A 27,345-nucleotide genomic window follows, 5' to 3' on the forward strand; every position below is an offset into this window, starting at 1 on the left:
TATCAACGCCATAAAAAACCTAACAGCAGCCGAAGGACCACAGTCATGAAGAAAAAACATAAATCCTAAAACATACTGGCAGAGAAGGCTCTCCCTCACCTTTAAGAAAATCAGTATTTGGGTCATCAAGGACACATCTGAGCAAGGGAAACGTGAATCACATGGCAGAGTAGACAAAAATAACAACAATAAATAGAACAGTAAGAAGGAGAAATAGGTAACACAGAATGAACTCTGTGCTAGGCATATGTGTTTCACATATATTTACTCATTAATCCACACAACAGACCTATGAAGTAGGAACTAGTAACATGTCCATTTTAACGACAAAGGAAGTACAGAGAGGTTAAGTGACTGGCCCGAGGTCACCCAGCAGAAGTGGATGAGCAGGCAGTCTGGCTCCAGAGGCCGTGGTCCTCAGGCAGCACAGACTGCCTCTGAAAACAGCTTTGCCATGTCGCATCCCTCAGCCTCTGTTTCTGCTACATCTAATAAAGAGGGCTGGATTCAATTCAGAGATTTCTCCCAGTTCAAAAGGCAGACAACAAAATGTGAAGCCAAAATTCTAAGATTCTGTTAAATTTTTCCATCTAGAAATAAAAATCAAAATTGTGCCCTTCAAAACTTAAATAACTTTGTATCTTGCAGAGCTGCTTCAATATTAAAGTCATATATATGAAGAGCTTAATGCTTCAAGTTCCCAGCTCAGAGCAAGAGCTCAATAAACAGTAGCTATTATTACTCTTATGATAAAACAGGAACAACCATTTAATAGTAGAGCACATTTTAATTACACACGATGTGGAATAATCAAATCTCATCTGTTTCAGGCCCCAGGCCCCACAGCATAGATCGGGCTGTACAGTTGAAATTGTAACAACTCAAAGCTCAGAAATTACTTGTTTCCATTAGAGATCTGACAAGTCATTTCTTCAATTGGTCACTGGTGGTTTGCAGATAACTATTAGCAGTAATGAGTATTCTAAATTAAATCTAGAGACAGTACCACTCTGTTCAGGAAAGACAACTGGAGAGAGAGAAACATGATGGTGGTATGTCCTTCCCTCTGTGTCCTCCATCTTCTCTCTGATAAATATCTCCCGTGTCTTGCATAGTATGGATTTCATTTGGTTACAAATGAAGAAGAGTCTAGATCTTCCCATGACAAATGAGAGCGCTGAGCAGGTAACTTGTTAAGGAGAACTGGAATTGGGAAAATAACCTTCTTTTCCTGTTACTTGACAACAAACCCCGTCCACTAACAAAGGAAACACACGATGCTGGAAGACAGTAAGCACTGAAGCCAAATCCATCACTGAGCGATCCATTCTTAGACAATTACCACACAGCAGTGGGAACAGGCCGCTCAGGTTTCATTCCACAGCAACAAAGATGCAGCCTGCAAAATGCAAGGAGGCCACACAGCGCAGCAAAAAGAATAACGGCTTTGGAGTCATTAAAAACCTGGATTCAAACCCCAGCTCTGTCACTCAAGTATGATGTGACCGTAAGCGAGTCTCCCCTAGTCTTAAGATTCTTTACCTGTAAAATGGGGATAATACAAAATACCTCAGTCACAGCGAGGATTCAATGGGGACCATAAATAACACGCCTTACATCACAGGAAAGCCCTTAATACATGTTAGTGCCTCTCAGCTGTGCTACATGGTGACATCCTCTCGTTTGGGACACCAGAAATACACCAAACTCCCCAAGGCTGGAAACCACTGATCCTGTTGGAACCCGTAACTGGCCTGTGTGCAAAGGGCCGTCTGTGTAGGAATGTGAGGGTCGCCCAGAGATCGCCCACGAGCTCTGGCATTCCTCCTAACCCTGGCCTTATCCAGTTTGGATGCTTCTTAAGAAATACCGCTCCCTCCTGGGTCTGGCTGGACAGTGGCTGCAGACGTGATTTGTGAGGGATGGTAATTTGGTATCTCCACTTACGTTTTCAAAGTCCTTCATGTTCCGGGCTCTGGTGGGAGACACCGTTTCTTCCGACACACGTGGGAGCACTATAAAAAGGGAAAACAGACACAGGAAAACGTCATGGTATGCAAACTGCCCAGCATCCCGACTAGAGAAGAAAAAAAAAAATGACTAGCTTCCACAATATATTCTGTCTTGTGATTTGAGTCTACAGTGAGAATTTGAAGCCATTATACTTCAAATATTTACGAATTACTTGAACTAGCCCCAGTGTAACAATGTAAATGTCAGAAGATGAACCCAAAGAATGTATGGGGCAAACAAATCAGAACTGCCCTGCTCTGTACTTCCTTACTGCTTGTCATAAAATTATTTTGCTGAACAGGATATCATCTTCACATGTCAGCAATTAAAACAAACCATATCTGACTGACGTGACAGCAGGGGTTGGCAAACTTTTTCTTAAAATGCCAGACAATAAACATTTTAGGCTTTGCAGGCCCTACACAAAGCCTCAAATCTGTCACAACCACTCAACACAAAAATAGCCAAGGACAATTCAAAAACAAAGAAGCTGTGATCCAATAAAAGTTTATTTTCAAAAGCAGGCAGTGGGTCAGAAACTGCCAATCCCTGCTTCAGAGTGATTCAAGACTTTGCCAGTACCCAAATCTTTCCACAGCTTCTTTAATTCAACCAACATTTATTACACCCCTCCTCTGCGCCAAGCACCATGCGAGGTGCTGGGGAAGCAACGGTGAGAGAGACATTGGTCCTGCACCCAAGAGGATCCCGATCCCGTGGGCAAGACGGAGGTGTAAGCAAACTGTTCCACGCTGCACAAGTGCGTGGCGCTTTTCAGGTGTTGAGGAAATGTGTGCTGACTGAATGAATGAATTCACTCTTCCCACAAGAATGCACTGAGGGCCTACTCTCTGCTTGGCACCATTCTAGAAACAAAACAAACAGAAGGAGCTGACAGTCTAGAAAAAGGAGACAGACAATAAACAAAACAATAGGTAATTACAGAGTATGTTCAAAGGTGATAAATGCTACGGAGAAAAATACAATGGGCAAGGATAGGAAATACCAATAGCAAGGGTGGGGTGAGGACTTGCAGTTTCGAATAAGGTGGTTAAACTGTGGAAGGGCTCACTGCGGAGGTGACCTCCGGGCAAACTTGGAGAAGGCCCAGGGGAAAGGCCTGGGGTGGGAGATGCCCAGTGGATCTGAGGACCAGCCAAGAGGCTGATGGACGGGGGAGCAATAACGGGGGACAGCAAGGGGTGGGTGAGCCAGGTGCTGGCGGAGGGGCTGTGTACGGCCTCATTGGCTCCTCTCAGGACGCCGAGGATTCTGAGCTCAGGAGTAGCCTTATGGGACTTGGGTTTCCACAGCCTCCCTCTGCCTGCCTCGTTGAGAACAGATTAAAAGGCGCTTCGAGAGAAACAAGGAGACCAGTTAGGAGAACACTGGGAGAATCCAGGCCAGAGGCCCTGATGGCTTAGACCAGGGAGGGAGGGTGAGAAGGGGTCTGATTCTGGGTACTTGTTAAGTAGCCAACAGGAACAGATGAAACGAAATGCAGTGAAATACATACGGTTCAGAGAGGAAAGCACACCTAAGGCAGCCTAGGGAGAGCCAAGGAGGCGGTGGGCTTGAGCTGAGACATAAAGACTCAGGCAGGCAGCAGGCAGATGAGGGCAAAGGCCCAGAGGACGGAGCGGGCGTGGCGCTCAGCATTCAGCAGACAAGCGGCTCAGGAGCCGGGCAGCGGGGGACTGTGCAGAGCCCCGTGCGCCAGACCGAGGGCACACAGGTTGCCTTCCTGTTTGTCAGAGGGGCTGTGCTCTGTCACCTGTGTCTGCGTCCCCACCTAGGTCCCACTCATTCTTCAAGTCTTGGCTCCAGTTCAGCTTCTTGGGAAACTCCGGCCCACCCCACCTCCTTCATCTGAGGGTAAATCTCCTTCTCATCCCCTCTCATAGCTCCTTTCACTTCTTCGCTCGTTACACTGACTGTGTGATCTATCCTGATAATTCTTTAGCTGTCTGCCTTCTAGGCTTGATCGGAACCATGATCGGAATCCCAGCACTGAGCCCAGAGCCTGGCATGAAGCAGATGTATAAAATGGGCTGAATTAAGGAGGAGGCCTATCAATTTTCTGCTCCTAACTGCCTGGGCAGGAAAAAGAGAAACCAGAACTGCTGGATTGTATGTTTAAAGTAAAAGTTAATAGGTTCTAAAGGAAAACCTGGGGGTGGCCTGTAAGTTAAAAGAGTCTCCAGAAATAAACCTTGTGAAACTTACATTGTCTGCTCTAAACCCTTCTTCCTTTTGCACATAATCTCATCATTTTGGAGACGGGGTTGGGGGTGGGGGGGAACAAGTCAGAATATCTCTAAGACGTTTCAACATGGCAAATTATTAGCAGTTCCCACAGATAATTATGATAGCATCCATTTTTTTCAGAAACAAAAATTACGAAGAATGCTTAGCAAAACCCAAACTGCAAAACAGAAAGTCTCCTCATGATCCAGCTTCAACACAGCAGACTGCTTATTTCCTCAGCGCTGTCTCCTGTGGTCTAACCAACTATTTGTCTCCAAAGGGCAGGCCCGTGTAGGAATGCTGGGCCTCAGCGGGCAACTGGAATCCAGCAGCCTGCCAGGAAGGCCTCTGCACACTGAAGTTTGGACAGCAGCCCTCAGGGGCCTCCAGCCACTCGGTAGCAGGGACCAACAGATCCTCCGAACCCGACCGAGTCACCAATTCAACATCCAGCCTCCACTGGTCATTCAGTTCAGCAAACACTGGCTGAACCCCTATAAGCGTGGTAGCAAGAAATGAAACATGAAATACGGCCCAAAGGACATCAATTCCTCTAGTCCAGTGTTTATGAAAGGAGTAAGTAGCAGGTCAATTTGTATACAAAATACTGTGTACCTCCTGGGAGCACCAAGCCATGCCAGGCTAGCTCGGGCCCTGGAACCATCAAAGCCCAGGCCCAGGCTCAAGGCCTGAAGGCCCTCGTGGCCTAGCGTCTACCTCCCTTGTTCTTACTTTGTGTACTTACCACCATTTCCCAAACCAGCAATGGGGCTGATGCCATCCAGGTCATCTGGTAAATTGGGAACAAGGCCACTAGGAGAGAACACGTGTGATAAAAGAAGAGTCAGTGTTTGAACAGCAGAGACTATCAGACGGACTGTCTGTCATCAGGTCACAGGCAGCCAGCTACCTGCGAGGCACGCAGTGCAGGGGTTAAGAACTCAGGCTTTGGGGCGGAGGTCTCGCTCTAACACTTAACAGCTGAGTAAAGTCAGTCATTCATTCACGCGCCATGGGTTCTGTGGGCCATAGACGGGCTAGGTGCAGAGGCACCATGCCAAACATAAGCTACTGATGTTCCTGAGTCTTACTTTGTTAATTCGTTACATGGGGATACCACCCTCTACCTGTAAAGATTAAACGAGTTAACGTATCAATATATAAACACTCAGCACATAGTAAGTGCTCACTAAATGGCATCTACCGTTGTTTTTGTCATTACTATTATTATCATTATTAATATGACTATCACAACCAAAAATTAAGCTTCCAAGAATCAGGCAGCAATTCGGGTGCTTTAAGAATATCAAACAAAAAAGCAGAATTCACTGATTCAAGAAGTTTTACTGGTTGAATTACAAAAATAGGTTCAGTGAGGACCTGGAGACACTGACAGAAAACTAAACCATAATAGGAGGTGTGGTTCAACACAAAACACACCTCCCTGGATTCTGTTCTAAGCTCTGCCACGTACCTCTCCCAGCCTCGCTTCCTTCATCTGTAAAAGGAGAACAGCAGCCACTTGATAGAGCAACTGGCAATTAAATAAGACAACAAGTGTCCAGCAAGTACCTGGCATATTGTGAGTATTCCATAAATGGGAACAAAACACCCCTGTCACCTTGAAACATACAATGCTCAATAACTTACAAAAGATTTACCATCATGAGAATTGCCCAATTCCCTGAGGGTCTATGCACTTCTCAAAGGAAGGTGCTAAAGCCCAGATAATTTCAGCGGTCTACTCAGAGTCTCATGGCAGTTAAGTAGAGAACCAAGTCCAGAATCCGAGCCCTTTATGTCTAACCCCCAATAATGCTTCCCTGTCCCAAGCTGTAAACTAGGAGTTGATGGAAGTGCAGCTTGACTTCTTGGTAGTTTGCTCTTTCCATGCCTCTAAATTCAGATCCATTCTGTTCCTAGGACAATTTTGCCTGATCACCAAACTGCGGAGTTGGAATGAACGTTCAAGATCAGAACCAAGCCAAAAACTGGATGTCGTAAAATTCCAACATCAAGAAAATGATTACAGGACTTCCCTGGTGGCGCAGTGGCTAAGAATCCGCCTGCCAATGCAGGGGACACCGGTTCGAGCCCTGGTCCGAGAAGATCCCACAGGCTGCAGAGCAGCTAAGCCCGGGCCACAACTACTGAAGCCCATGCTCTGAGAGCCCGTGCCCCGCAACAAGAGAAGTCACCGCAATGAGAAGCCTGCGCACCGCAACGAAGAGTAGCCCCTGCTCACCGCAACTAGAGAAAGCCTGCACACAGAAATGAAGACCCAACGTAGCCAAAAAATAAATAAATAAAATAAAATAAATTAATTTAAAAAAATGATTACATTAAAAGTGTCTACTATGAGGATAACTAGAAAAAAAAAAACTCAAGTAGAATACGCTTTCAATTATTGAAAAAAAAATACATGTACACCAAAGACACCTCAAATCCTTCTTGGAAACTAGGTGGGCTTTAAATATATATAACAAGACAACTGAAATATTAAAAATCATAATTTGCAGGGAAATGAGAGATATTTTCCTCCTTTTTAATTTTCTACAATTCTCAATTTCCTCCAATAAGTATCACTAGAAGGACAAACTCCATTTTCTAAACTGAATTGTAAAAATTAAAATCAGGGCTTCCCTGGTGGCGCAGTGGTTGAGAATCTGCCTGCCAATGCAGGGGACACGGGTTTGAGCCCTGGTCTGGGAAGATCCCACATGCCGCGGAGCAACTAGGCCCGTGAGCCACAACTACTGAGCCTGCGCGTCTGGAGCCTGTGCTCTGCAACAAGAGAGGCCGCGACAGTGAGAGGCCCGCGCACCGCGATGAAGAGTGGCCCCCGTTTGCCGCAACTAGAGAAAGCCCTCGCACAGAAACGAAGACCCAACATAGCCAAAAATTAATTAATTAATTAATTAATTACTTTAAAAAAAAATTAAAATCAAGTTCGATCACCACCCTTTGCAGATGGTGGCCCAGTGGCCCAAGATCACACACCAGGTTATTGGTCAAGCTTAGCCTACAGTCTGGTCTCTACATTCCCAAGTTTGGGGTTCTCTCCATCACAGCCATTGATTTACTACTATTGGAGGAAATGGCCCATCAATTACTCAAGCCAAGATCAATCACGGTTGAAAACCACCTGGCAGGCAAAGCCAAAGAATTTGGTCTTAGGCAAATTTCCAACAGGCAGACAGCGAAGTCTGAAAAATGACATTTGACACCGCAACTCAGAAGAAACCACTATTTAATGCAGCAATTCCGGCCTGGTTCCTGCCAACTTTCCATTTGGGCTTTACCTGCCCACTTCTTAAATGCCATGAACCTCTGTCATCTGCAGTCTCAGTCAGTTCCAGCCACACCTCCACCTCTAAGAATTCACCTTTATGTATCCCATTCTGATCATTCACTCTAGGCCTTAGAACTAAAGTTGGGGCTTCATGGGGCCCCACCCGAAGTCAAAACTAGGCAAGCAAAGGAAAAGGGTTTAGATATGATTTTATCATGGTATGGATGGGGGAGACTAAGGCCCAGAAAGGGAAGGAACACATTTGCTCAAAATCACAAGCAGTTGGTAGTAAAGCTGAGACCAAAATCCAGGTGTCTCCGTGCCCTGGCCACTCGCTAACCAGCATCCGGGCTGCCCAAAGCTCCTACTCAGTGGGGCACATAGTCAGGGCCAGTTTCCTCGCATGCAAAACACAGCATAGCCGTAACCACTACCCTGCAGGGGCCCCGCGCCGAACAGACACCACGCTCAGGGACAGGCAGCCTCCCGCCTACTCCGCACCGCAGCCCTTCAGTGGTAGGTGGTAGTTTTTACATGTTACCATTTTTTTTTAATGAGGAAAAGGGAGGCCCAGGAAAGTTAATAAGCGGAAAGACCAAGCTGGCCTGATTTCAAAGCCCATGCTCTTAGCCTCTACACCAGCCTGGCCCCCCGCCAGCGCCTTCCTCAAGGGGCTGTGATGAGGCCCCCACGAATCGAGGCAGGGCCTTCCAGAGTCTGCACAGCGCACGGCCACGTGGCTGCTTCCTGTCTACTCTGTGTCGGGTAAATGAACGAACGCTCACCTGCGCTTCACCGACCACTTCATCCTCCTAGCTCGCTCCACCGCCCCCCAAAAGGGGCGATCTCCTGAGCCCGTACATGGCAGCCAACAACTGTCCCTCCACGCAAGGCCCAACGAGGATGGAACGTTTCACGGGCAAAGCGTTATGAGAGCCGTGGACGGACTGGACATCGCATTCAGAAAACAACTACGCCAACTAGTCTTGTCTGTCTTTCAACAACTTGTTTTTCATTCTATGTCATGTATTCTTAATGAGAGAAAAATATACATAAATACAAAACAGACAGACAAGCTTCAAGTTCTCCTTGACTACTCACTCCCATCTTGGTCTCCTCCTAAGAGGTAACCACTCTTGTCAGCAAGACATTCCAAACCTTTCCCTGTGTATGTAATTGTATATGCAGCATCTTTTCTTCACTAATGTGTCCTAAAGATGTTTTCATGACAGTACAAACAGATCTACCTCAGTGTTTTTAACTCCTACAAAGCACTGTACAGCAGTGTTTGCAAATTTTATTGACCCCAACCCACAGAAGGAAATATATTACCCTTCATTCTTGAAATTCTTTCTATTCTGTTCTACTCAATTTTTTTTTTTAATTCTGATTGCAACCTACTACATTCAACTTCATGAGTTGCCAATGGGTCACAGTCTGAAAGACACTTGTAAAAGGATGTGTATTTACCAGGCCTCCTGATGATAATTCAATGTTTCTAAATTGTTCCTTTCACAAACAATGCTGGATCTCCTTATACAGGTCTCATTGTGCACACGTGTGAGGATTTCTCTAGTCAGATAGATAGCAAGAAGTGGAATTGCTGGGTCTAAACACATTCACATTTTTTTAATGGGCAAAGGATTTGAAAATATACAAAAGGCTAATAAGCACATGAAAAAATGTTCAACATCATTAGTCATTAGGGAAATGCAAATCAATACCACAATGAGATACCCTGTCACATCCCCAAGGATAGCTATAAGCAAAGACAGACAATACCAAGTGTTGACACGGCAATGGAGAAATAAGAACCCTCATATACTGCTGGTGAGCATGTGAGATGGGGCAGCCACTTTGGAAGAGTTGGGCAGTTCCCTCAAAATGTTAAACATACAGAATTACCATATGACCCAGCAACCCTACTCCCAGAGAAACAAAAATTTATGTCCACACAAAAACTTGTACACAAATAAGTGTTTATAGCAACATTATTCATAAGAGCCAAAAAAGCAGAAACAACCCAAATGTCATCAACCAATGAATGAATAAACAAAATATGGATCAATACATGTATATAATGGAATACTATTCAGGCACAGAAAGGAATGAAGTACTAATACATGCTACAACATATATGAACCTCACAAAAGACCACATATAGTAAAATCCCATTTATATGAAATGTCCGGAATAGGCAAATCTATAGACAAAAAGTAGACTGTGGTTGCCTAGGGCTGGGGGAAGGGGAAGGAGGAGAAATGTGGAATGTTATAGACTAAATGTTTGTGGCCCCCCAGAATTCATATGATGAAACCCTACCCACCCACCCCCCAAGTGATAGTATTAGGAGGTGGGCCTTTGGGAGGTAGTTAAGTCTAGATGAGGTAATGAGGGTGGAACCCTCGGGAATGGGATTAGTGCCCTTAAGGGTTCCCAGAGCTCTTGCTTCCTCTCTCTGCTCTCCACCATGTGAGGATACAATGAGAAGTATCAATAGGTAGTCTGCAACCCAGAAGAGGGTCCTCACTAGAACCTGACCATGCTGGCACCCTGATCTTGGACTTCCAGTCTCTAGAACTGTGAGAAATAAACTTCTGTTGTCTATAAGTCACCCAGTCTATAGTTTTTTTGTTACAGCAGCCCAAGCTAAGACAGGGAGTGAATGTTAATGGGCACAGGGTTTCTTTTTTGGATGATGAAAATGTTCTAAAATTAAGATTATGGTGATGACTGCACAACTCTGTAAATATACTAAAAAAAACACATTGAATAGTATATTTCAAATGGGTGAACTTTACGGCATACAAATCAGATTTCAGTAAAGCTGTTAGAAGAAAAACACAAGGAACATTTTTAACGCCAAACTGTGTTCCACGAAGACTGTACCAGTTGACACTCTGTTGTGCACTTTTTCACACAGTGATTACAAAGCAGCATTTTACTACTAAATATGGAGCCTGTATTCATGGTATTTATCTTTTCAAAAGGAGACTGAACAAAATTGATTCATTCAACAAATATTTGTTGAGCCTCTACCATGTGCCAGACACAGTTCTAGGGCAGATACAGTGGGGGAAGAAGCCAGATGTGCTCCCTGCTCTCACTGAGCTAACACTGGCGACAGAGAGCACCTCCTCAAACCTCACAGCCTAGGGGTACCTCTGGTCCAAGGTCGGCCTTGGATTAAGCTTTCAAGCCTTCACCAGAAATTTCATTCGACCATCCTCTTTCTCAACCTCCTTCTACAAAATCCATAAAGGCACTCTTTGCCTGAGAAAGTACAAACTGTACAAAACTACAGGAAACATGTCTTTCTGGTCTGCCCCTAACTGGGCAGCAAGCACTTAATGGCCATGTACTTGAGGAACCCATAGATGTACAAGCCTGGGCCAGGCCTTAGGAAGCTCACAGGGAGAGGCAGAATCCTGGGCTTGAAAACAAACGGGTGAACCCAGGGGTGTGGGCACAGAGGACTTTGTCCAGGAAACGGTACAACATGGTAACAGTAAAACAAAAACAGCCAACATTTAATGTACTCCCCAGTCGGTGCTAGGTACTTAATACATACAATCTTGCTTCATCCACAAAGTCACCCAACAAAACAGATATTATCACTGAAGAGAAACTGAGGATTAGGAGGGTTAAGCGAATTACGCAAGCAGCACAGCTAGTGACTGGCTGAGGCAGGATGCAGACGCAGACATCCTGCGTACAAAGTGCAGGTTCTTTCGACACCATCAGGCAGGACCTAATGAAGGGCCTTAGCTCAGGCGAGGCTCCAGGGGCCGGGGCTCTTGGGGCACCCACAGGTGATCAGGTTTGGAGAGAATAACACACACTGACCTAATTCAACAGAAGTCCAAGGACAAACTGGACTCTGGTCTAGTCTCTAAAACTGGGGCTTGGACGTAAGCAAGCAGAAGAGTACTCATGTTAGCATAAAAAGAGATTTTACTGCAGGGATTTTTCTCATCCACTGTGACCACCTGACGGAGAAGCGGACTCTCTCAGGACATTTCTGCCACTCTTTGAGGGCCAGTTCAAGCACCAGCAGCCCCCCAAAATCCTCCCAGAATCCTCTCAGAATTGGTTCAGAGAACTGGCTGGAAGGCAAGACATGGTACTGATAGCCAGGCTTTGGAGTCTGTAGGCCTGGATTTAAATCCTGGCTCGATCATGTACTTTTTGTGGGATCCCAGACCGTTCACGTCACCTCTCTGGACCTCAGGGTCCTCACCTGTAAACGGGGGATAAAACTGTCACCCCACCAGATCATTGTTTATTCAGTGATGTAACAAATGGTTACTGAGCCCCTACTACGAGCCAGATACCAGATTAGGAAGTCGGCTTACAAAGATGATCAACATGCAGCCCCTGCTCTCACGTAGGTCAGAGTCTAACCTGGGAGACAGACAAGTTAACAGTCATACCTGCAGTGGCCAGTACAGGAACCACCAGCCACCTGGACCTACTGAGCACCTGAAATGTGGCTCATTCAAGTTGAGAAGGGCCGTAAGTGTAAAACACATACTGGACTTCAAAGACTTAGTAAGATCAAAAAGAAGGTAAAATATCTCATTAATAATTTTTTTCACAAGTTAGAATGATAATATATGGAAATATTGGGTTAAATAAAACATATTATTAACATTAATTTCACCAGTCTCTTTTTACTTTTTGAATGTGGTTATTAGAAAGTTTTAAATTATATACGTGGCTCAAATTATATGCTGACTGGACCACACTAGTTAATAAAATTCAGTGAAGTCATGGGACTTCCCTGGCAGCCCAGTGGTTAAGACTCTGAGCTTCCACTGCAGGAGGTGTGGGTTCGATCCCTGGTCGGGGAACTAAGATCCTGCATGCCGCGTAGTGTGGCCAAAAAAAAAACAAAAAAATTCAGTGAAGTCAATGAGGGCTGTGAACAGGTCAGTGATGGGGGGACTAGAGGAGAACAGAGGGCCCAGGTGGGGATAGGGGGATATCAGTGAAGACTTCCTGGCAGTACCATCTAAACTGAGACCTGAAAAATAATAAGGCAAAGGGGGGGGGGGGAGGGCAATCCAGGCCGCAGGAACAGCGAGTGCACAGGCCCAGCTGTAAGAAAGAACAAGGCAGATCATTCATAACAGTTTGGCAGCCAGCAAGAGTGACGGGCTTGGGGAGGAGACAGGGAAGGAAGAGGGAGGACAGGAGGTTAGTGAGGTAGATGCGCCAGAGTATAAAGAACTCGGAAGCCATATTAAAGAACTTCATCCTGAGGGCAGAGAGGAGCCAGGGAGGGTATGAAGCAGGTGAGTAAGAGATTAGTTACCAGGAATGTATGCAGCACCAGGGTCACCAGCAAAGGCAGGGAGAGGAGGGAAAGGAGAATATCTGATGCTCTGTTGAGCTGCTACTCTGGGTCAACCCTTAAACCCTTTTAGACTCACCCATGTTACAGATAATGAAAACTGAGGCTCACAGAGGGTGACTTGCCCAAGGTCACAGGATTGTTAAGTGGCAGAATTGGGACTGAAACCCAGTTAGGTCTAGGTCCCAAAACCCAAGTGCTTGGCCAATTGGTGCTGAGATGTGAAAAGCTGTCTGAGAGAATAATAATGGGCTTTACCTTAACGGCAATGAAAAGCATTAAACATGTAAAGCAGCAGACTGTGACAATCAGATATATATTTTAAAAAGAGCTTTGAAGCTGTAGTATAAAAGGCTATCAGAGGTGTGAAGGAAGCCAGGACAGTCCAGATGAGAGGTCGTACTGCAATATACTGGGGCAGTGGCAGAAAGATGAAGAGAAAGGGACATGCGGAACTACCTTAGGATCCAATTAGCAGGAGCTGCAAAGGGCCTTGCTCTGTGCCTGATAACTAGTAGGTTCTCAGTAAACAGAGTAACCATTTGTCCAAGGTTTGCCCAAGACAGGACCTGTTTATGCCTGCTGCTCAGGCATAAATTAATTGTGCCCATTTTACTCTTAAAACCGTCCAGATTTGCACAACAAATAACATGTCACCGTTTCAGTTAGGATCTGTTGACTACAAGGAAGCGGCCTGTCCCTAGCAGAGCTGGATAAACACTGCAGATTCTCAGTTAGGGATCACCTCTGAGACCTTCTACCCTCTCCCCAACAAGGAGCCCAGGACAACCAAAGGGCCCCAACCCTGCAGCAGTGCAGGGCTTTGTCAGGCATTCCTACCAGGAGAGACCCCTGCCACAGCAGCAATGTGGACACCAACTGCCTCTTGGGACAGGTGCATTGGGAGGCCACTCTCAGACATTATTCCCCAATTTGTATTACTGTTGATGATAATGACAACACCGAATCTTTTTCTTTTTTTATCTTTTGGCCTCGCCCCGTGGCACGTGGAATCTTAGTTCTCCCACCAAGGATCGAACCCGCACCCCCTGCATTGATGTCGTCGAGTCTTAACCACTGGGCCACCAGGGAAGTCCCCCGAATCAATGAGGGGGGACAATCAATCAATCAATCAATTTGAGCCCCCGTTAGGGCTCAAATGCACCTGAGATCAGTAAACTGAGCCCAAGAGAGCCCATTTTTTAAGCACTGATTATATGCCAGGCACTACTCCTGCCAAGCAAATTGCTGGGTGGGCATCTTCTCTTTGGATCCTCACCCCAACTCTGTTGGGTGGATATTACTACCAGCCTCCTTTTACAGATGGGGAAGTAGATTAAACCATTTTATCAAGGTCATACAGCTAGTTAGTTTAAAGGGCTGGATTTGAATCCAGTTCTGTTCAGCTCCAGCCAAGGTTCCTAACCACTGCACTCCATGGCCCGAGTCTTGGTGGCCACTATGTGACCCCATAAGCAAAGTCTGGACAGACCAACTGCACTCCCCATAATGAAAGCAAATCCCCAAACCAGCATGAACCATCAAGTACCCTCAAGGTCCCCGCCCCTCAACCAGCCCCCACTAATTGCACACTCCAAGAGGTACCCATCTCCCACCCTTTCAGAGAACCCTTTACCTGTCCCTCACCTCCTCTTCAAAGTATGTCCCCAAACGCGAGAGGCGGGCGTGGGGCAGGTCGGGACCTCCCAACCACCTACACTCAGTATCAGTGGGCGGGTCCCCAAAGAGATCCCCCCCCCCAAGAAACCCATCCCACATACTGCCCACGTCCAGAACCCTCAAACACCCAAAGAGCAAACCCCAAGTCTCGGATGGAGCAAACCCCCATCAGCGGGAACCCCCGGCCTGGTTACCGCGAACCCCCAAAGGCCGGGCCGCACCTGCAGCCGCTGCGTATCCCGGGGAGGGTGACGTCCTCTTCCAACACCGAGTCCATCATGGACACAGAGGAGGTGGTGGCGTTGGTGTCTGGCGGCGTCGCCACTGGTTTCCCTCCCCACCCCCGCCCCCGGTCGCGACCCGCCCGGCTCCCCAGGTCCCCGCCCCCTCCAACCCAGGTCTCGTTCGGACTCCGGCGGCGCCGCTGGAATTCAAACCGCAGCCGCTGCCATCTTTCCCTGCGCTTCTTCCTACGGAAATGAGGCGGGGTCACCGAGGCGCGCGCTGTGAAGCCGACCGGCCGGGCCCCGAGGCCGGGCCGGGCAGCGCGGGCGGGCGCCATCTTAACTAATGGCAGGGGGCGTCTGCACTTGCGCCAGTAAGACTTAAGGAAAGAGAGGCAGGATGCCATTTTTAGTGAGGGCACTCGGCCGAGGCCAGGGCAGGTGCCATCTTTGTTGAGGGCTGAATCGGCCTTGGGCCGTTAATTTAAGCGGGAGATGGGAATCCAGCACCTCTGGGGATCCGCAGAGTTCCTAACCAGGTGTGTACTTTTCTAGAATAACTCCGAACCTTAGGGTCTGGGCATCCCAAAGGCTTCCGTCTTGAGTTGAAACTCAGATAATCCGGTGCTGCCTCGCTTTAGAAAAATCCGACCTAAAGCAGTAATTTGCACACTTAGTTTGAAACGAAGAAGCTCATCCGTATGAGCCTAGTGGTCAGGGACTCTCCCTCTCCAATCTCTCACCTGGTGAACCTTTATTACCGTTAGGGCTCAAATGCACCTGAGATCAGTAAACTGAGCCCAAGAGAGAGGAAAGTCTCGCCGAAGGTCATGTACCATAAGTCGGTCAACTGGAGCCAGACCCGTGGTTCCTGCCAACTATATCAGAGCTCTCTGCATAACCCTGGCTGCCTTTCTTAAAGCAAATAGCAGCCACCAAACACCTAGATAATTTGGCAGAGCTTGGCCAGTGAAATCGACCTTCCTCTCTTCACTCAGTGTTGCTACCCTTTCTCTGCAGACTGTCAGGACTGTTCTCAGTGCTGCCTGAAAATAACTTGAAAAGATGAGTGACTGGGTAGATGTACGTGTCCTCCGTCAGCCTCGGTTTGCTCGTTCTTTCCAAAAGAGGCCTTCTTTAATCCTCTAATCTACATCAAGCCCTTTCTTGTATTCTTAGCAATCTGTGCTTTTCCTCTGTGGCGCTTACCACATTTTGCAGTTCTATACTTCCGCATATAATTTTTTTAACTGTATCCCTTTTGCTGTAGACTGGAAGCTCGGTGAGGGCAAAGACTGTGTTCTGAATTGTTCACGGCTGTATCCCCAACACCTAGCACTGTGCCTGCCACCCAGCAGATGTTTAAACAGATATGTTGAGTGAATGATTCAATCAATCTGGAAAATGGGGCTAATACCTATCCTGCAAGGGGTTTTTTATAATCCATTTTATTGAAGAATTATTGATTTACAATGTTGTGTTAGTTTCTGCTGTACAGCAAAGTGATTCAGTTACATGTATATACATATATATATTCTTTTTCATATTCTTTTCCATATAGTTTATTACAGAATATTGAATATAGTTCCCAGTGCTATACAGTAGGACCTTGTTGTTTATCCATTCTATAAATAATAGTTTGCATATTATCCTGCAAGGTTTTTGTGACAATGTGGAGATGACCTAAGATACCTTTAGTAGCTCAGTCAATGGTAATCCCATCTCTCTGTCTCTCTCTTTCTCTCTCTCATACACACACACACACACACACACACACACCTTTAGTGAAGGCTACAAGGCTCATGGTCCTGCACCTGTCCCTCTTGCATCCCTAGATCTTCAACCACTCCCAGAATCAGCAATAAAATAACAGCCTGAAAGAGAGTGGGCAGGAACCAGCTGGCACACAGGGAAGGGGCAGTCCCTGAATCCCTGGAACCAGCAGTCCTTGCCAATGCTAAGTTCAACCAATGAGATGACTGTGTCCAAAAGCAGGGAAGCTGGGGTGTCAGGATTCCTGCCCTGGTTCTGCCACTGACTCTGTGACCTTTGCCAGACTGCTCCTCTTCTCTGGGCCTCAGTTTCCCCAGCTGTAAAACAAGAGGGTGGGACTGGATGGATGTCTCAGGACTTCACAGCGCTGGAGCAGATTTCTTTGTGTCGATTTCAAAGCTACTCACAAACAACCAGCTCTATTCTGGTGAGGGAGTCTGAGTTCCAAATCATCACTTCCCAGATGAAGGAACTAACTTTCCATCCAGCAGATGAAAGCTCTTGAGAAAGGACACAAGGAAGAGGATGTGCACAGTTTGACATTCCTTACGTGACACTGGTACCGGGTATATCACAGGCGCCACCGCATCTCACCCTCACAACCACCCTCAGCATAGGTGCTACTGTTAGCCCCATTTCTCTCACAGATGAGAAGACTGAGGCTGAAAGAGGTAAAAATAATTTATGGTCTCCCTGCTGCTAAGTGGCAGAGCTGGGATTTGAGCCCAGGTCCCTCTGAACCCCAAAACCCTTATTGTTTCAGGAAGCCTGTCTTCTCTCTTTGTTTTTCTCCACTTTAGAATTTAGGATTAAGAGGTGAGGTCTACATCAGACAATGGTATTTCAGGGGTGTGTTCACCAGACTCTACTCCTTGGGCATGTGCTTCAGGGCGGCCACGAGATGAACCTGAGTGTGGGCAGTATAATTTCAGGACTGGAAGTCTGGGCCCCTGCATTCTGACTTTGGAAAGTCCTCCAACTTATCCTGGGACCTGGCGTCCCTTCCCCTTGCTCCTCCTTGGTTTTTCCTGTGTAAAATGGGACAGACAATGCTGAGCTCACTCGGTTACATTAGATACTTTGGAATCTATAAAGGAGAAAGAGCCGGGGAGGAATTCTCCTTATGATTAATCCATTGCCCATTCGGTGAATGGCCATATTCCTGGCTTGTGTGCTAAACATTTTAGTGAAACTGGAAACTGAAAATAGAATCAATTGCACAAAAGATGGGCTATTTGGGAAGTTGTTTTCCTGTTTTCATGGTCAGGGACGAAGCCCTTTGCCCTGTCTCTGTCTCACCATGGCCTTTCTTTCTGCCAAGCCTGGAGGTGACGTCACTACCACCAGCTGTTTGGGCTCTCTGGCGCCATCTCCTTGACGACAGCCACCCAGCCACAAAGCTGGCATTATTATTTCCTTGGGCAAGGTCATATTGAATGGCTGGGAGGAAGTCGCTTGCAGCCAGATGTTTCTCATTAGGGTAGAACCCTCAAGACACAGGAGCTGCCATTACTAACGGCAAGAATAACTTTTTATAGCATCAATACATGCACACTGCTACTTTGCACTATTTCATTTTATCCTTAGAACACTGTGAAGTAGATTGGGATGACTGCCCTGCTCTTCAGGTCAGGAAACAAGACTCAGGGAGGGAAAGAGATTTGCCCAAGGCCGCACTTCCTTCCTTCCTTTCTCTCTCTCTCTTTCTCTCTTTCTTCCTTAGCTTTTTGTTTAGAAATAATTTCAGGCTTAGAAAAAAGTTGCAAAAGTGTGCAAAGATTTCCCTGTGTAGCCTTCACCCAGCTTCCTAAATTACTAACATTTTAGGATTGGCCAAAAAGTTCGTTTGGATTCTTCCGTGCCACCTTACAGAAAAACCCGAATGAACTTTTTGGCCAACCCAATACATAACCATAGCACAATTGTCAAAAATAAGAAATTACATTGATAGGATACAATTCACTACAAACATTTAAAAAAATTTTTTTTTTAACATTTTTAAATTTAATCAGTTTTCCCATTAATGCCATTTTTCTGGCTCAGGATCCAATCCAGGATTTGACATTGCATTTAGCTGTTATGTCTCATCACCCTCCTCCAATCTGTGGCAATTCCTCTGTCCATGCCTTTCATGATGTTGACACTTCAGAAAAGTTCTTTCCAGTTATTTGATAGAATGTTCCTATTTTGGGGTTCGTGTTGTGTTTCCTCACGATAAAACTGAGGTTGTGCACTTTTGGCAAAAGTACCACGAAAGTGATGCTGTGCCTTTCTCAGGTACCAGGAGGCAGATGATGTTAATATGTCTCATTAATTGGTGCTGTTAACTCTGTTTTCTTGCGTAAGGTGGTATCTGCCAAGATTCTCCATGGTAAAATTACTATTTTTTATAACTGATAAAAATCTTGTGTTGATATTTGAAACTATGTAAATATCCTGTTTTTCATCAAATTTCCACCCACTTATTTTAGCATCCATTGATAATTCTTTTTTTTTTTTTTTTTGGCTGCATTGGGTCTTCATTGCTGCGCACGGGCTTTCTCTAGTTGCAGTGAGCGGGGGCTACTCTTCCTTGCGGTGTGCGAGCTTCTCTTTGTGGTGGCTTCTCTTGTTGCTGAACACGGGCTCTAGGTGCACAGGCTTCAGTAGTTGTGGCACGTGGGCTCAGTAGTTGTGGCTTGCAGGCTCAGTAGTTGTAGCACACAGGCTTAGTTGCTCCCCAGCATGTGGGATCTTCCTGGACCAGGGCTCAAACCCGTGTCCCTTGCATTGGCAGGCAGATTCTTAACCACTGCGCCACCAGGGAAGTCCCCATTGATAATTCTTACCCAAAACAATTATCAAAGTGCTGTTTGCCAGTTGATGATGTCCTGTTTTCATCATTCCTTCTATCTTTATTAATTGGAACTCTACTGTAAGGAAGAGCTTTCTCTTCTCCCCCATTTATTCAGTTGTTTATTTAAACCAGTATGAACTCGTGGATATTTGCTTTATTTTGTGAGTTAAAATACATTACTATCATTATTTCTTTTGTTACCCAAATTGTCCTAGATTTGGCCAAGTCACCCTTTGAATACATAGGTGTGCCAAGATTCAAACCCAGGTCTGTCTGGTCCCAAGGTCAGCAGTATTTCTGGCTTGTCACCTGCCGCCTTGCTCACAAGAACTCTTCCCAGCCAACCCTCACCACCAGCAGTCCCTGACCAGTTCCCAATTGTTACCCACTGTCTTCCCCATAGTGTGCTCGGTCGCTAAGCCAGTGATGCCTTCTAGGACCAGCGTCTAACCCCAGGCTGTGCACATAGCTCAATGCCAGTTTGCCAAATTAACTCAAGTCCTGACTTCTCAAGATGGGAAGAAAACTGAGAAATACCCCATACCAAGGGAAGAGCATGTAGATTATTAGGCTAGAGAGGGTAATACACATCAACACCATATGATCTCAGACCTGCCAATTCTACTTTCTGAGCTTCTCTTCTTACCTGTAAACTCAGTACATTAAACAAAAACATTAAGGCTCCCTTCAACTCTGACATTCCATGAATAACTGATATCAGTTACCATGTACTGAGTGCTTTCTGTGTGCCAGGCACTATGTTGAAACCTTACATTCAATCCTCACAATAACCATTTGAAACAGGGACTGATTATGCTCCAATTTTATAGTTGACAAAACTGAGGCTTAGAGAGGAAAGGGATTTGCCTGGCCATCCAGCTGCGAAATGTTGGAGCTGGGAGCTGAACCCAAATTTTATTCTAAATCCCAGGCTCTTAATCACTATGCCATTTGCCTTTCATTGAATTACTAGTATCCCTGCAGTCACCAGCTGGTTAAAATGCAGATAAGTAATTATAAATCAAAGTAAAACATTTTAAGTACTTTGTTAGTATAAGAAAAATAAGTGTAAGATTCTAGGGACACAAAGAAAAGAGATGAGTCATTCTGACTGAGAGGTTGGGGGAAGGTGTTTTATAAGCAAGATCTATGCCCTGCAGAAGCAGGGTAGAAACCTGTATATGCCATATGGGTACCAGCTGCTCACTTTTTAACACCAGCAGAAATAAAGTAAAATTGCTATTTGATGCAACGCCATTTACAAAGCCCATGTCACTTTCTTTGATGCCGTCTCATAATTCAGACGTTTGTTATCCTTTATGAATAAGGAAACTGATTCTCAAGAGACATGAACTGATTTTCCCAAAGTCACACAATAAGCTAGTGACAGAGAAAGAAACTTGGACCTCAGTTTTCTAATTCCCAAAAGGTGGTGCTCCTGAATTTTTTTTTTTTTTTTTTTTGAAACTTACAGAAGGTATCGCAAATCAAGATCTCCCTGCCTAAATTGATCTTGCTCAGTACCATGGCCAGATCCCCACGCAGCTAAACCCAGAGGCTTGGCTGTAAGAGAGTCAAAGACTTCTGGGAAAACTGTCCTAAGGTACCAGGGAAAGCTTTCAAGCACCCTTCCCAGCTGCACACTTGACTATGTAAAACAGCAACAGCTGTAGGCAAAGAAGGATAATTGAACTAATCAATTGTCTGGACATTTTGCAGGTTAGAAGAATCTTGATGTCTTAATAGTGATTAAATGTGGTGAATTCCTAATAAAAGAACAGACCAGGACCTAGCGAAGGTGGACCTCAAAGAGGTGGCTGCAGCACCTGTTTCCTCAAAGGGATCAATGTAAAGGCCCTTTGCCTTTGCATGTGCCTTCCCCTCTGTGTGGCAAGCCACCAGGTACACTGCACAGGTTGTGCCCTGTTGAGGACACCCAGCCAAGGACGGGCGGAGGCTTGAAATCCAGCCCATGCTCTGCTTGCCAGGCTGTGGGCTCTGCCTCCCAAGCTGAGTCCATTCCAAAGCAGGGGCATCTCTTCCTAACTCTCCCAAAGGAACTCTTTGTGCTAGTGGTTCTTTTTTTTTTTTTTTTAATATTTATTTATTTGGCTGCACCAGGTCTTAGTTGCGGCACGCAGGATCTTTGTTGCCATGTGTGGGATCTTTAGTTGCGGGATGTGATGTCTAGTTCCATGACCAGGGATCGAACCTGGGCCTCCTGCATTGGGAGCGTGGAATCCCAGCCACTGGACCACCAGGGATGTCCCTGTGCTAGTGGTTCTTAAGAGTCTAGAATACCTTTCCTTCCTCTTCTCTGTCTAATTCCCAGAGTTTCCCCAACCATAGTTGAAGAGAATGTCCTGGGCCACAATCTGTATAGCTGCCCCACCTCTGAACTTCCAGAACACCCTGGTCTTATTTATGGCACTTACACAGCTCTATAACCGTCCATTAACTTGCCTGTCTCCTCTATTAGACTGAGCTCCTTGAGAACAGGACTTTATTTTGAATTAATTTTATTGAGATATAATTTGTATGCAGTAAAATGCACCCAGTTTAAGTATACATTCTGATGTATTTTGACAAACGTGTACACCCATGTAACCACCACCACAGCCAAGGTATAGAGCAGTGCTCTCCAAAAGAACTTTCCGGGATGATGGAAATGTTCTGAATTAGCACTGTCCAATAGGGTAGCCACTGGCCACGTGTGGCTGTTGAACCCTGGAATTGTGGTTATGGGAATGAGGAACTTAAGTCTTTTAACTTTTTTGTGGGGGGAGGGCCTCACCTTGTAGCATGCGGGATCTTAGTTCCCCGACCAGGGATGTAACCCATGCCCCCTGTGGTGGAAGCACACAGTCTTAACCACTGGACCGCCACGGAAGTCCCAGTTTTTATCTTTTTTTGAAGTATAGTTGATTTACAATATTGGGTTAGTTTCAGGCGTACAACATAGTAATTCGTTTTTTGCTTTGTTTTTTTGCAGATTATACTCCGTTATAGGTTATTACAAGACATTGGGTATAATTCCCTGTGCTATACAGTAAGTCCTTTTTGCTTCTCTATTTTATGTATTTTACTTCGAATCTGTTAATCCCATACTCCTAATTTGTCCCTCCCCCATCCCTCTCCCCTTTGGTAACCATAAGTTTGTTTTCTAGGACTGAGAGTCTGTTTCTGTTTTGTAAATGGATTCATTTGTATTATTTTTTATTTTTTATTTTTTATTTATTTATTTTTTTAATTTTATTTATTTATTTATTTATTTATTTATTTATTTATGGCTGTGTTGGGTCTTCGTTTCTGTGTGAGGGCTTTCTCTAGTTGCGGCAAGTGGGGGCCACTCTTCATCGCAGTGCACGGGCCTTCTCACTATCGCGGCCTCTCTTGTTGCGGAGCACAGGCTCCAGACGCGCAGGCTCAGTAATTGTGGCTCACGGGCCCAGCTGCTCCGCGGCATGTGGGATCTTCCCAGACCAGGGCGCGAACCCGTGTCCCCTGCATTGGCAGGCAGATTCTCAACCACTGCGCCACCAGGGAAGCCCTGTATTATTTTTTAGATTCTACATATAAGTGATATCATTAAGTATTTGTAAAATTTTTATCTTAAATTTAAATAGCCACATGAGGCTAGTGGCAACTGTATTAGCATTGATATAAAACATTTCCATCACGCCAAAAAGTTCCCTTGTGATCCAGTCCCAATCAATCTCCCTTCCACTTCAGGAAACCATGATCTACTTTCTATCATTAAAGATTTGCCTTTTCTAGAGTTTCAGGTACCTGGCATCATACAGTATGCACACTTTCTGTGCCTGGCTTCTTTTGAAAACAGGTACTTTTAATTCTATATCCTAAAGTCTATCATAGTGCCTGGCAGATAATAGGTGTTTAATAAATGTTGGTGAAAGAGTGAATTATAAACCTTAATTAGAATTAATGATCTTATCCCAAACACTCTTTTTTCCCCACCTAATAGAATACAAGAGTGAAAAAGGCCCTCACAGAGACCATTTAACTAAATCTCTTGGATGAACCAATGGAAATACTGAGACCCAGATGGGTTCCATGGCCTGTCCCAGTTCACTCTGTAAACTTAGAGCGAGGGTTACAGCCTACATGTGCAGACACCAAGGCTTGTACTCTTCTCACTTCCCAATACCCACCTCCCATCCGTTTCCCATAGGCAAACATGGCAACTCTGTGAATCCCCATGGGACCACAGGGATGCCTGCAAGATGCCATGCTGCCTACTTCAGCCTCCTGTGGATGCCATCCTGGCCCCAGATCACTTACCGAAGCACAGAAACAGCAGCGATTAAACTCAGAAAAGTATCTCATTTCATTCCAAGCATACCTAAAACCTAGAAGTGACCTTCCTCCAATAGTGGGCTGTGGGTTGGTTTTCTGCTCAGAAAACAAGCCACCTGGTACCGCTCAATAGAGAAAGAATAACACTGCATTTTGGGGGGGTAACACTTTTATTGAAGACCTCCTAAATAAAAGGGAGAGAGGAAAGGACCTACCATTCATTATAGATGTGGCATGTGCTGGGGTGCTTCACATATGATTTCATTTAACCTCAGTGCAACCTTAAGAGGTCAGCATCATTATTCCTTCTACAGGTAAGGACAGTAGGATTAAGAGCCATCAGTTATCTTGCCCAGGATACTACAGTGTGGAGCCTGCACTGGAATCCTCTCTGCTTCCAAAGCTGATACTCTTTGTACTACAACCTATTGTGTTTTAGAACTCAGGTAAAGAGCTTTTTCTACTGATGTTCCAAGATGCATCCTTTCATTAGTAATAGCTAAGTAACCTATATTGTTGTTTGCTGGGAAACTCAGCTAAATTAGGTGCCAATTACTAATGTAGCCTTAGCCTAGCTTTGCTGGTATACTTCTACCTCCTCTTTGGTATACTAAACTGGTACTTTCATCCTTTATTTAGTGGTTTAATGATCTCTGTCTTTTAATACAAAAGGTGAGGTACGGATTATAAGTAAATGAAGTTCATTCTTTACTCAGGACCAATACCTGTTAACACTGCTACCTTTTCATTTTAACTGAAGGAGATTCAAAATGTAACTGTTGCCAAACTCTGATCCTTGCTCCGGCATATAAAGGCCTCTCCATTTCAGACAATTGCTTTGGGGATTAATGGCCCATTGGAGTCTATACAATTTGCTTAATTGCCCCCAAATTATTATCTCAACTAAAACAGAATCTTAAGAGACAACCATTAATGTCTTTATCCTTGTCTGGAAGAATCTCATCTCTTGGCAAAAATAACTTCTTCAAATGAAACTGGATAATCCCCTGGCCATGGTGATTAAAGATAACAATGGCTCATTTAAAAAATGTTTTGGGGGAATTAAAAAGCTGAGATTTAGCCTGTTCTGCAAGCTATTGAAAATAAAGGCAGGAAGGGGAGGACAACAAAAGCATCCATATATCAGACTAAGTTTGCTTCCTACCCAGTCAGCACAGGTCACAATGTCTGAGGATATGCAATCCAGTCTGTGGGCGAGATCTCTCTCTGCACTATAGGCGTGAGGTTCATCGGCACCATTCCGCTGAAGGAAATTTTGTGCTGTTTGTTCCCAGTGTCACTCAGAAACATCCCTATTTACAAATGACTTGGTGCTGCCCCAGATAACAGTCTATTTGGTTTTTGGTTTAGGCTTGCATTACTTTAAAGCTTACAAACTGCAGTTCTTACATGCCTTTACCATATTTACCAGAGTAAACTCTGCAGTACAGCAGATTCCATCACTCATTCATTCACTAACATTTATTGAGCACCTTTTGGTACCAGGGCTACGCTTGGCAATGGCATTAAAAGATATATACAGTCCCAGCCCTCAACCTGAACAGATGATTTGATAGTAGAGAGTATCATCATCATCATCTTCTTCTTTATCATGTTATTATCATGAATGAATGTTGGATTTTGTCAAACACTTTTTCTGCATCTATTGAGATAGTCATCTTAAGATTTTTTTCAGTCTGTGTGAATTTCATTGATTTTCAAATATCACACCAACCATGCATTCATGGAATAAATTCCAGTTGGTCGTGAAATACTATCTTATATATATATATATATATATATATATATATATATATATATATATATATATATAATTATTAAATTATATATTAAATATATTTTATGTATTGCTGTATTTAATTTGCTTAAGTTTTCTTAGAAATATTTGTATCTGTGTTCTGTCTGTAGTTTTTCTTTTCTGTGATGTCTGTCTGGTTTTGGCATCAGGGTAATGCTAGTCTAATATAATGAATTGGGCAGTATTATCTCCTTTTTAATTTTCTGGGCCAAGTTTGTGTGGAATTGATATTATGTTTCATGGAATTCACCAGCGAAGCTATCTGGGCCTGGAGTTTCCTTTGTGGAAGGTTGTTAAATATAAATTCAATGTCTTTAATAGTTATAGGGCTCCTTAGGTTATCTGTTTGAGTGAGCTTTGGTAATCTGTGTCTTTCAACGAATCTGTACATTTCACCTGTCATCAAATTTATTGGCATAAACTTCTCTTATTATCCTTTTAATGTCTGTAGGATCTATAGTGACATCCCCTTATTACTGGGTTTTTAAAAAAATTTTCATGATCATTCTGGCTGGAAATTTATCAATTTTATTGAATTTCTCAACTTCTAGTTCATTGATCTTTTGTTTTCTTTTATATTTATTTTTGCCCTTATTTTTATTCTTTCTTATCTTCTGCTTACTTGAGGTTTATTTTTCTCTTCCTTTTCTAGTTTAAGATAGAATCTTAGGTCACTGATTCGAGATCTTTCTTCTCTAATATAAACACTCAGTGCTTTGAACTTCCCTCTAAGCACTGCTTCAGCTGCATCCCACAAATTTGAAATGTTGTGTTTTCATTTTCAGTCAGTTCAAAATACTTTCTATTTTATTCATTTCTTCTTTGACCCATGTGTTATTTACAAGCATGTTAGTTTTTAAGTATTTCAGAATTTTCCAGATATATGTCTGTTACTAATTTTTAATTTAATTCCATGCAGAGAACATATTTTGTATGATTTAACATTTTTTAATTTAAGACTTATTTTATGGCCCAGTGTATGGTCTGTCTTGGTAAATGTTCCATGTACAGTTGAAAGGAATGTATATCCTGCTATTGTTGACTGAGTGTTCCATGTCAATTAGGTCAAGTTGGTGACAAGTACTCTGTATCCTTACTACTCTTCTGTCTACTTGTTCTATATGTTATTGAGAGAAGGGTTGCAATCTCCAACTGTAATTGTGCTTTTTCCTATTTCCCTTTTCAGTACTATCAGTTTTTGCTTCATGTGTACTGAAGCTCTGTTCTTAAGTGCATAAATATTTAGGATTTTTATACCCTCCTGATGAATTTATTCTTTTAGCATTATGAAATAAAATGTAGTGGATTTGCTTTGTTTCTTTAGTACAGATATCACCAAGTTATGATATTTCCGTCTAAACATTTTCTGTATATGCATTTTTTCAAGAGTTGAAATCATGTGTATCCATCAGTTTTTATCCTATTAAAAATTTTCACCATAACATGTTACATAAATATCAGAGTATACGTGTATGTGTGTATACACACACACAGTGTTTAAAAAGAATACAATGAAAACCCATGTACACACACACTACTTAAGAAAGAATATTACCAATACCTTTGGAGTCATCTGTGCATGCCCCTCTCCCTTCCAAGGTTATCTTTACTTTTGTATTAATCATTCGTTTTCCTTTACAGTTTTCCCACATAATGTATTTTTAAACAACATATTCCATTTCCCATTTTTGGCCATTATATAAAAGAAATTATATTGTATATATTCTATGACTAGCTTTTTTTGCATGACATTATGTTCTGAGACTCATCCATGATGTATATAGCTGT

At 44.1% G+C, this 27,345-nt stretch overlaps 1 protein-coding gene across 2 annotated transcripts in view; it reads right to left on the reverse strand.

Annotated features, from left to right (window-relative positions):
- Nucleotides 1-14,942, reverse strand: part of CDK5RAP2 (CDK5 regulatory subunit associated protein 2) — a 182,159-nt gene extending 167,217 nt beyond the window's left edge. For both annotated transcript variants that reach the window (XM_059925478.1, XM_059925477.1), the window contains exons 1-3: nucleotides 14,810-14,942; nucleotides 5,006-5,073; nucleotides 1,948-2,015 (exon numbers count right to left, since the gene is read on the reverse strand). In XM_059925478.1, the coding sequence (XP_059781461.1) occupies nucleotides 1,948-2,015; nucleotides 5,006-5,073; nucleotides 14,810-14,868 (195 nt within the window). In that variant the 5' untranslated portion in view covers nucleotides 14,869-14,942. The remainder of the gene's footprint in view (nucleotides 1-1,947; nucleotides 2,016-5,005; nucleotides 5,074-14,809) is intronic.
- Nucleotides 14,943-27,345: the final 12,403 nt, after the last annotated feature.

Source organism: Balaenoptera ricei, chromosome 6 (assembly GCF_028023285.1).
Source record: "Balaenoptera ricei isolate mBalRic1 chromosome 6, mBalRic1.hap2, whole genome shotgun sequence".
Lineage (NCBI taxonomy): Eukaryota > Metazoa > Chordata > Mammalia > Artiodactyla > Balaenopteridae > Balaenoptera > Balaenoptera ricei.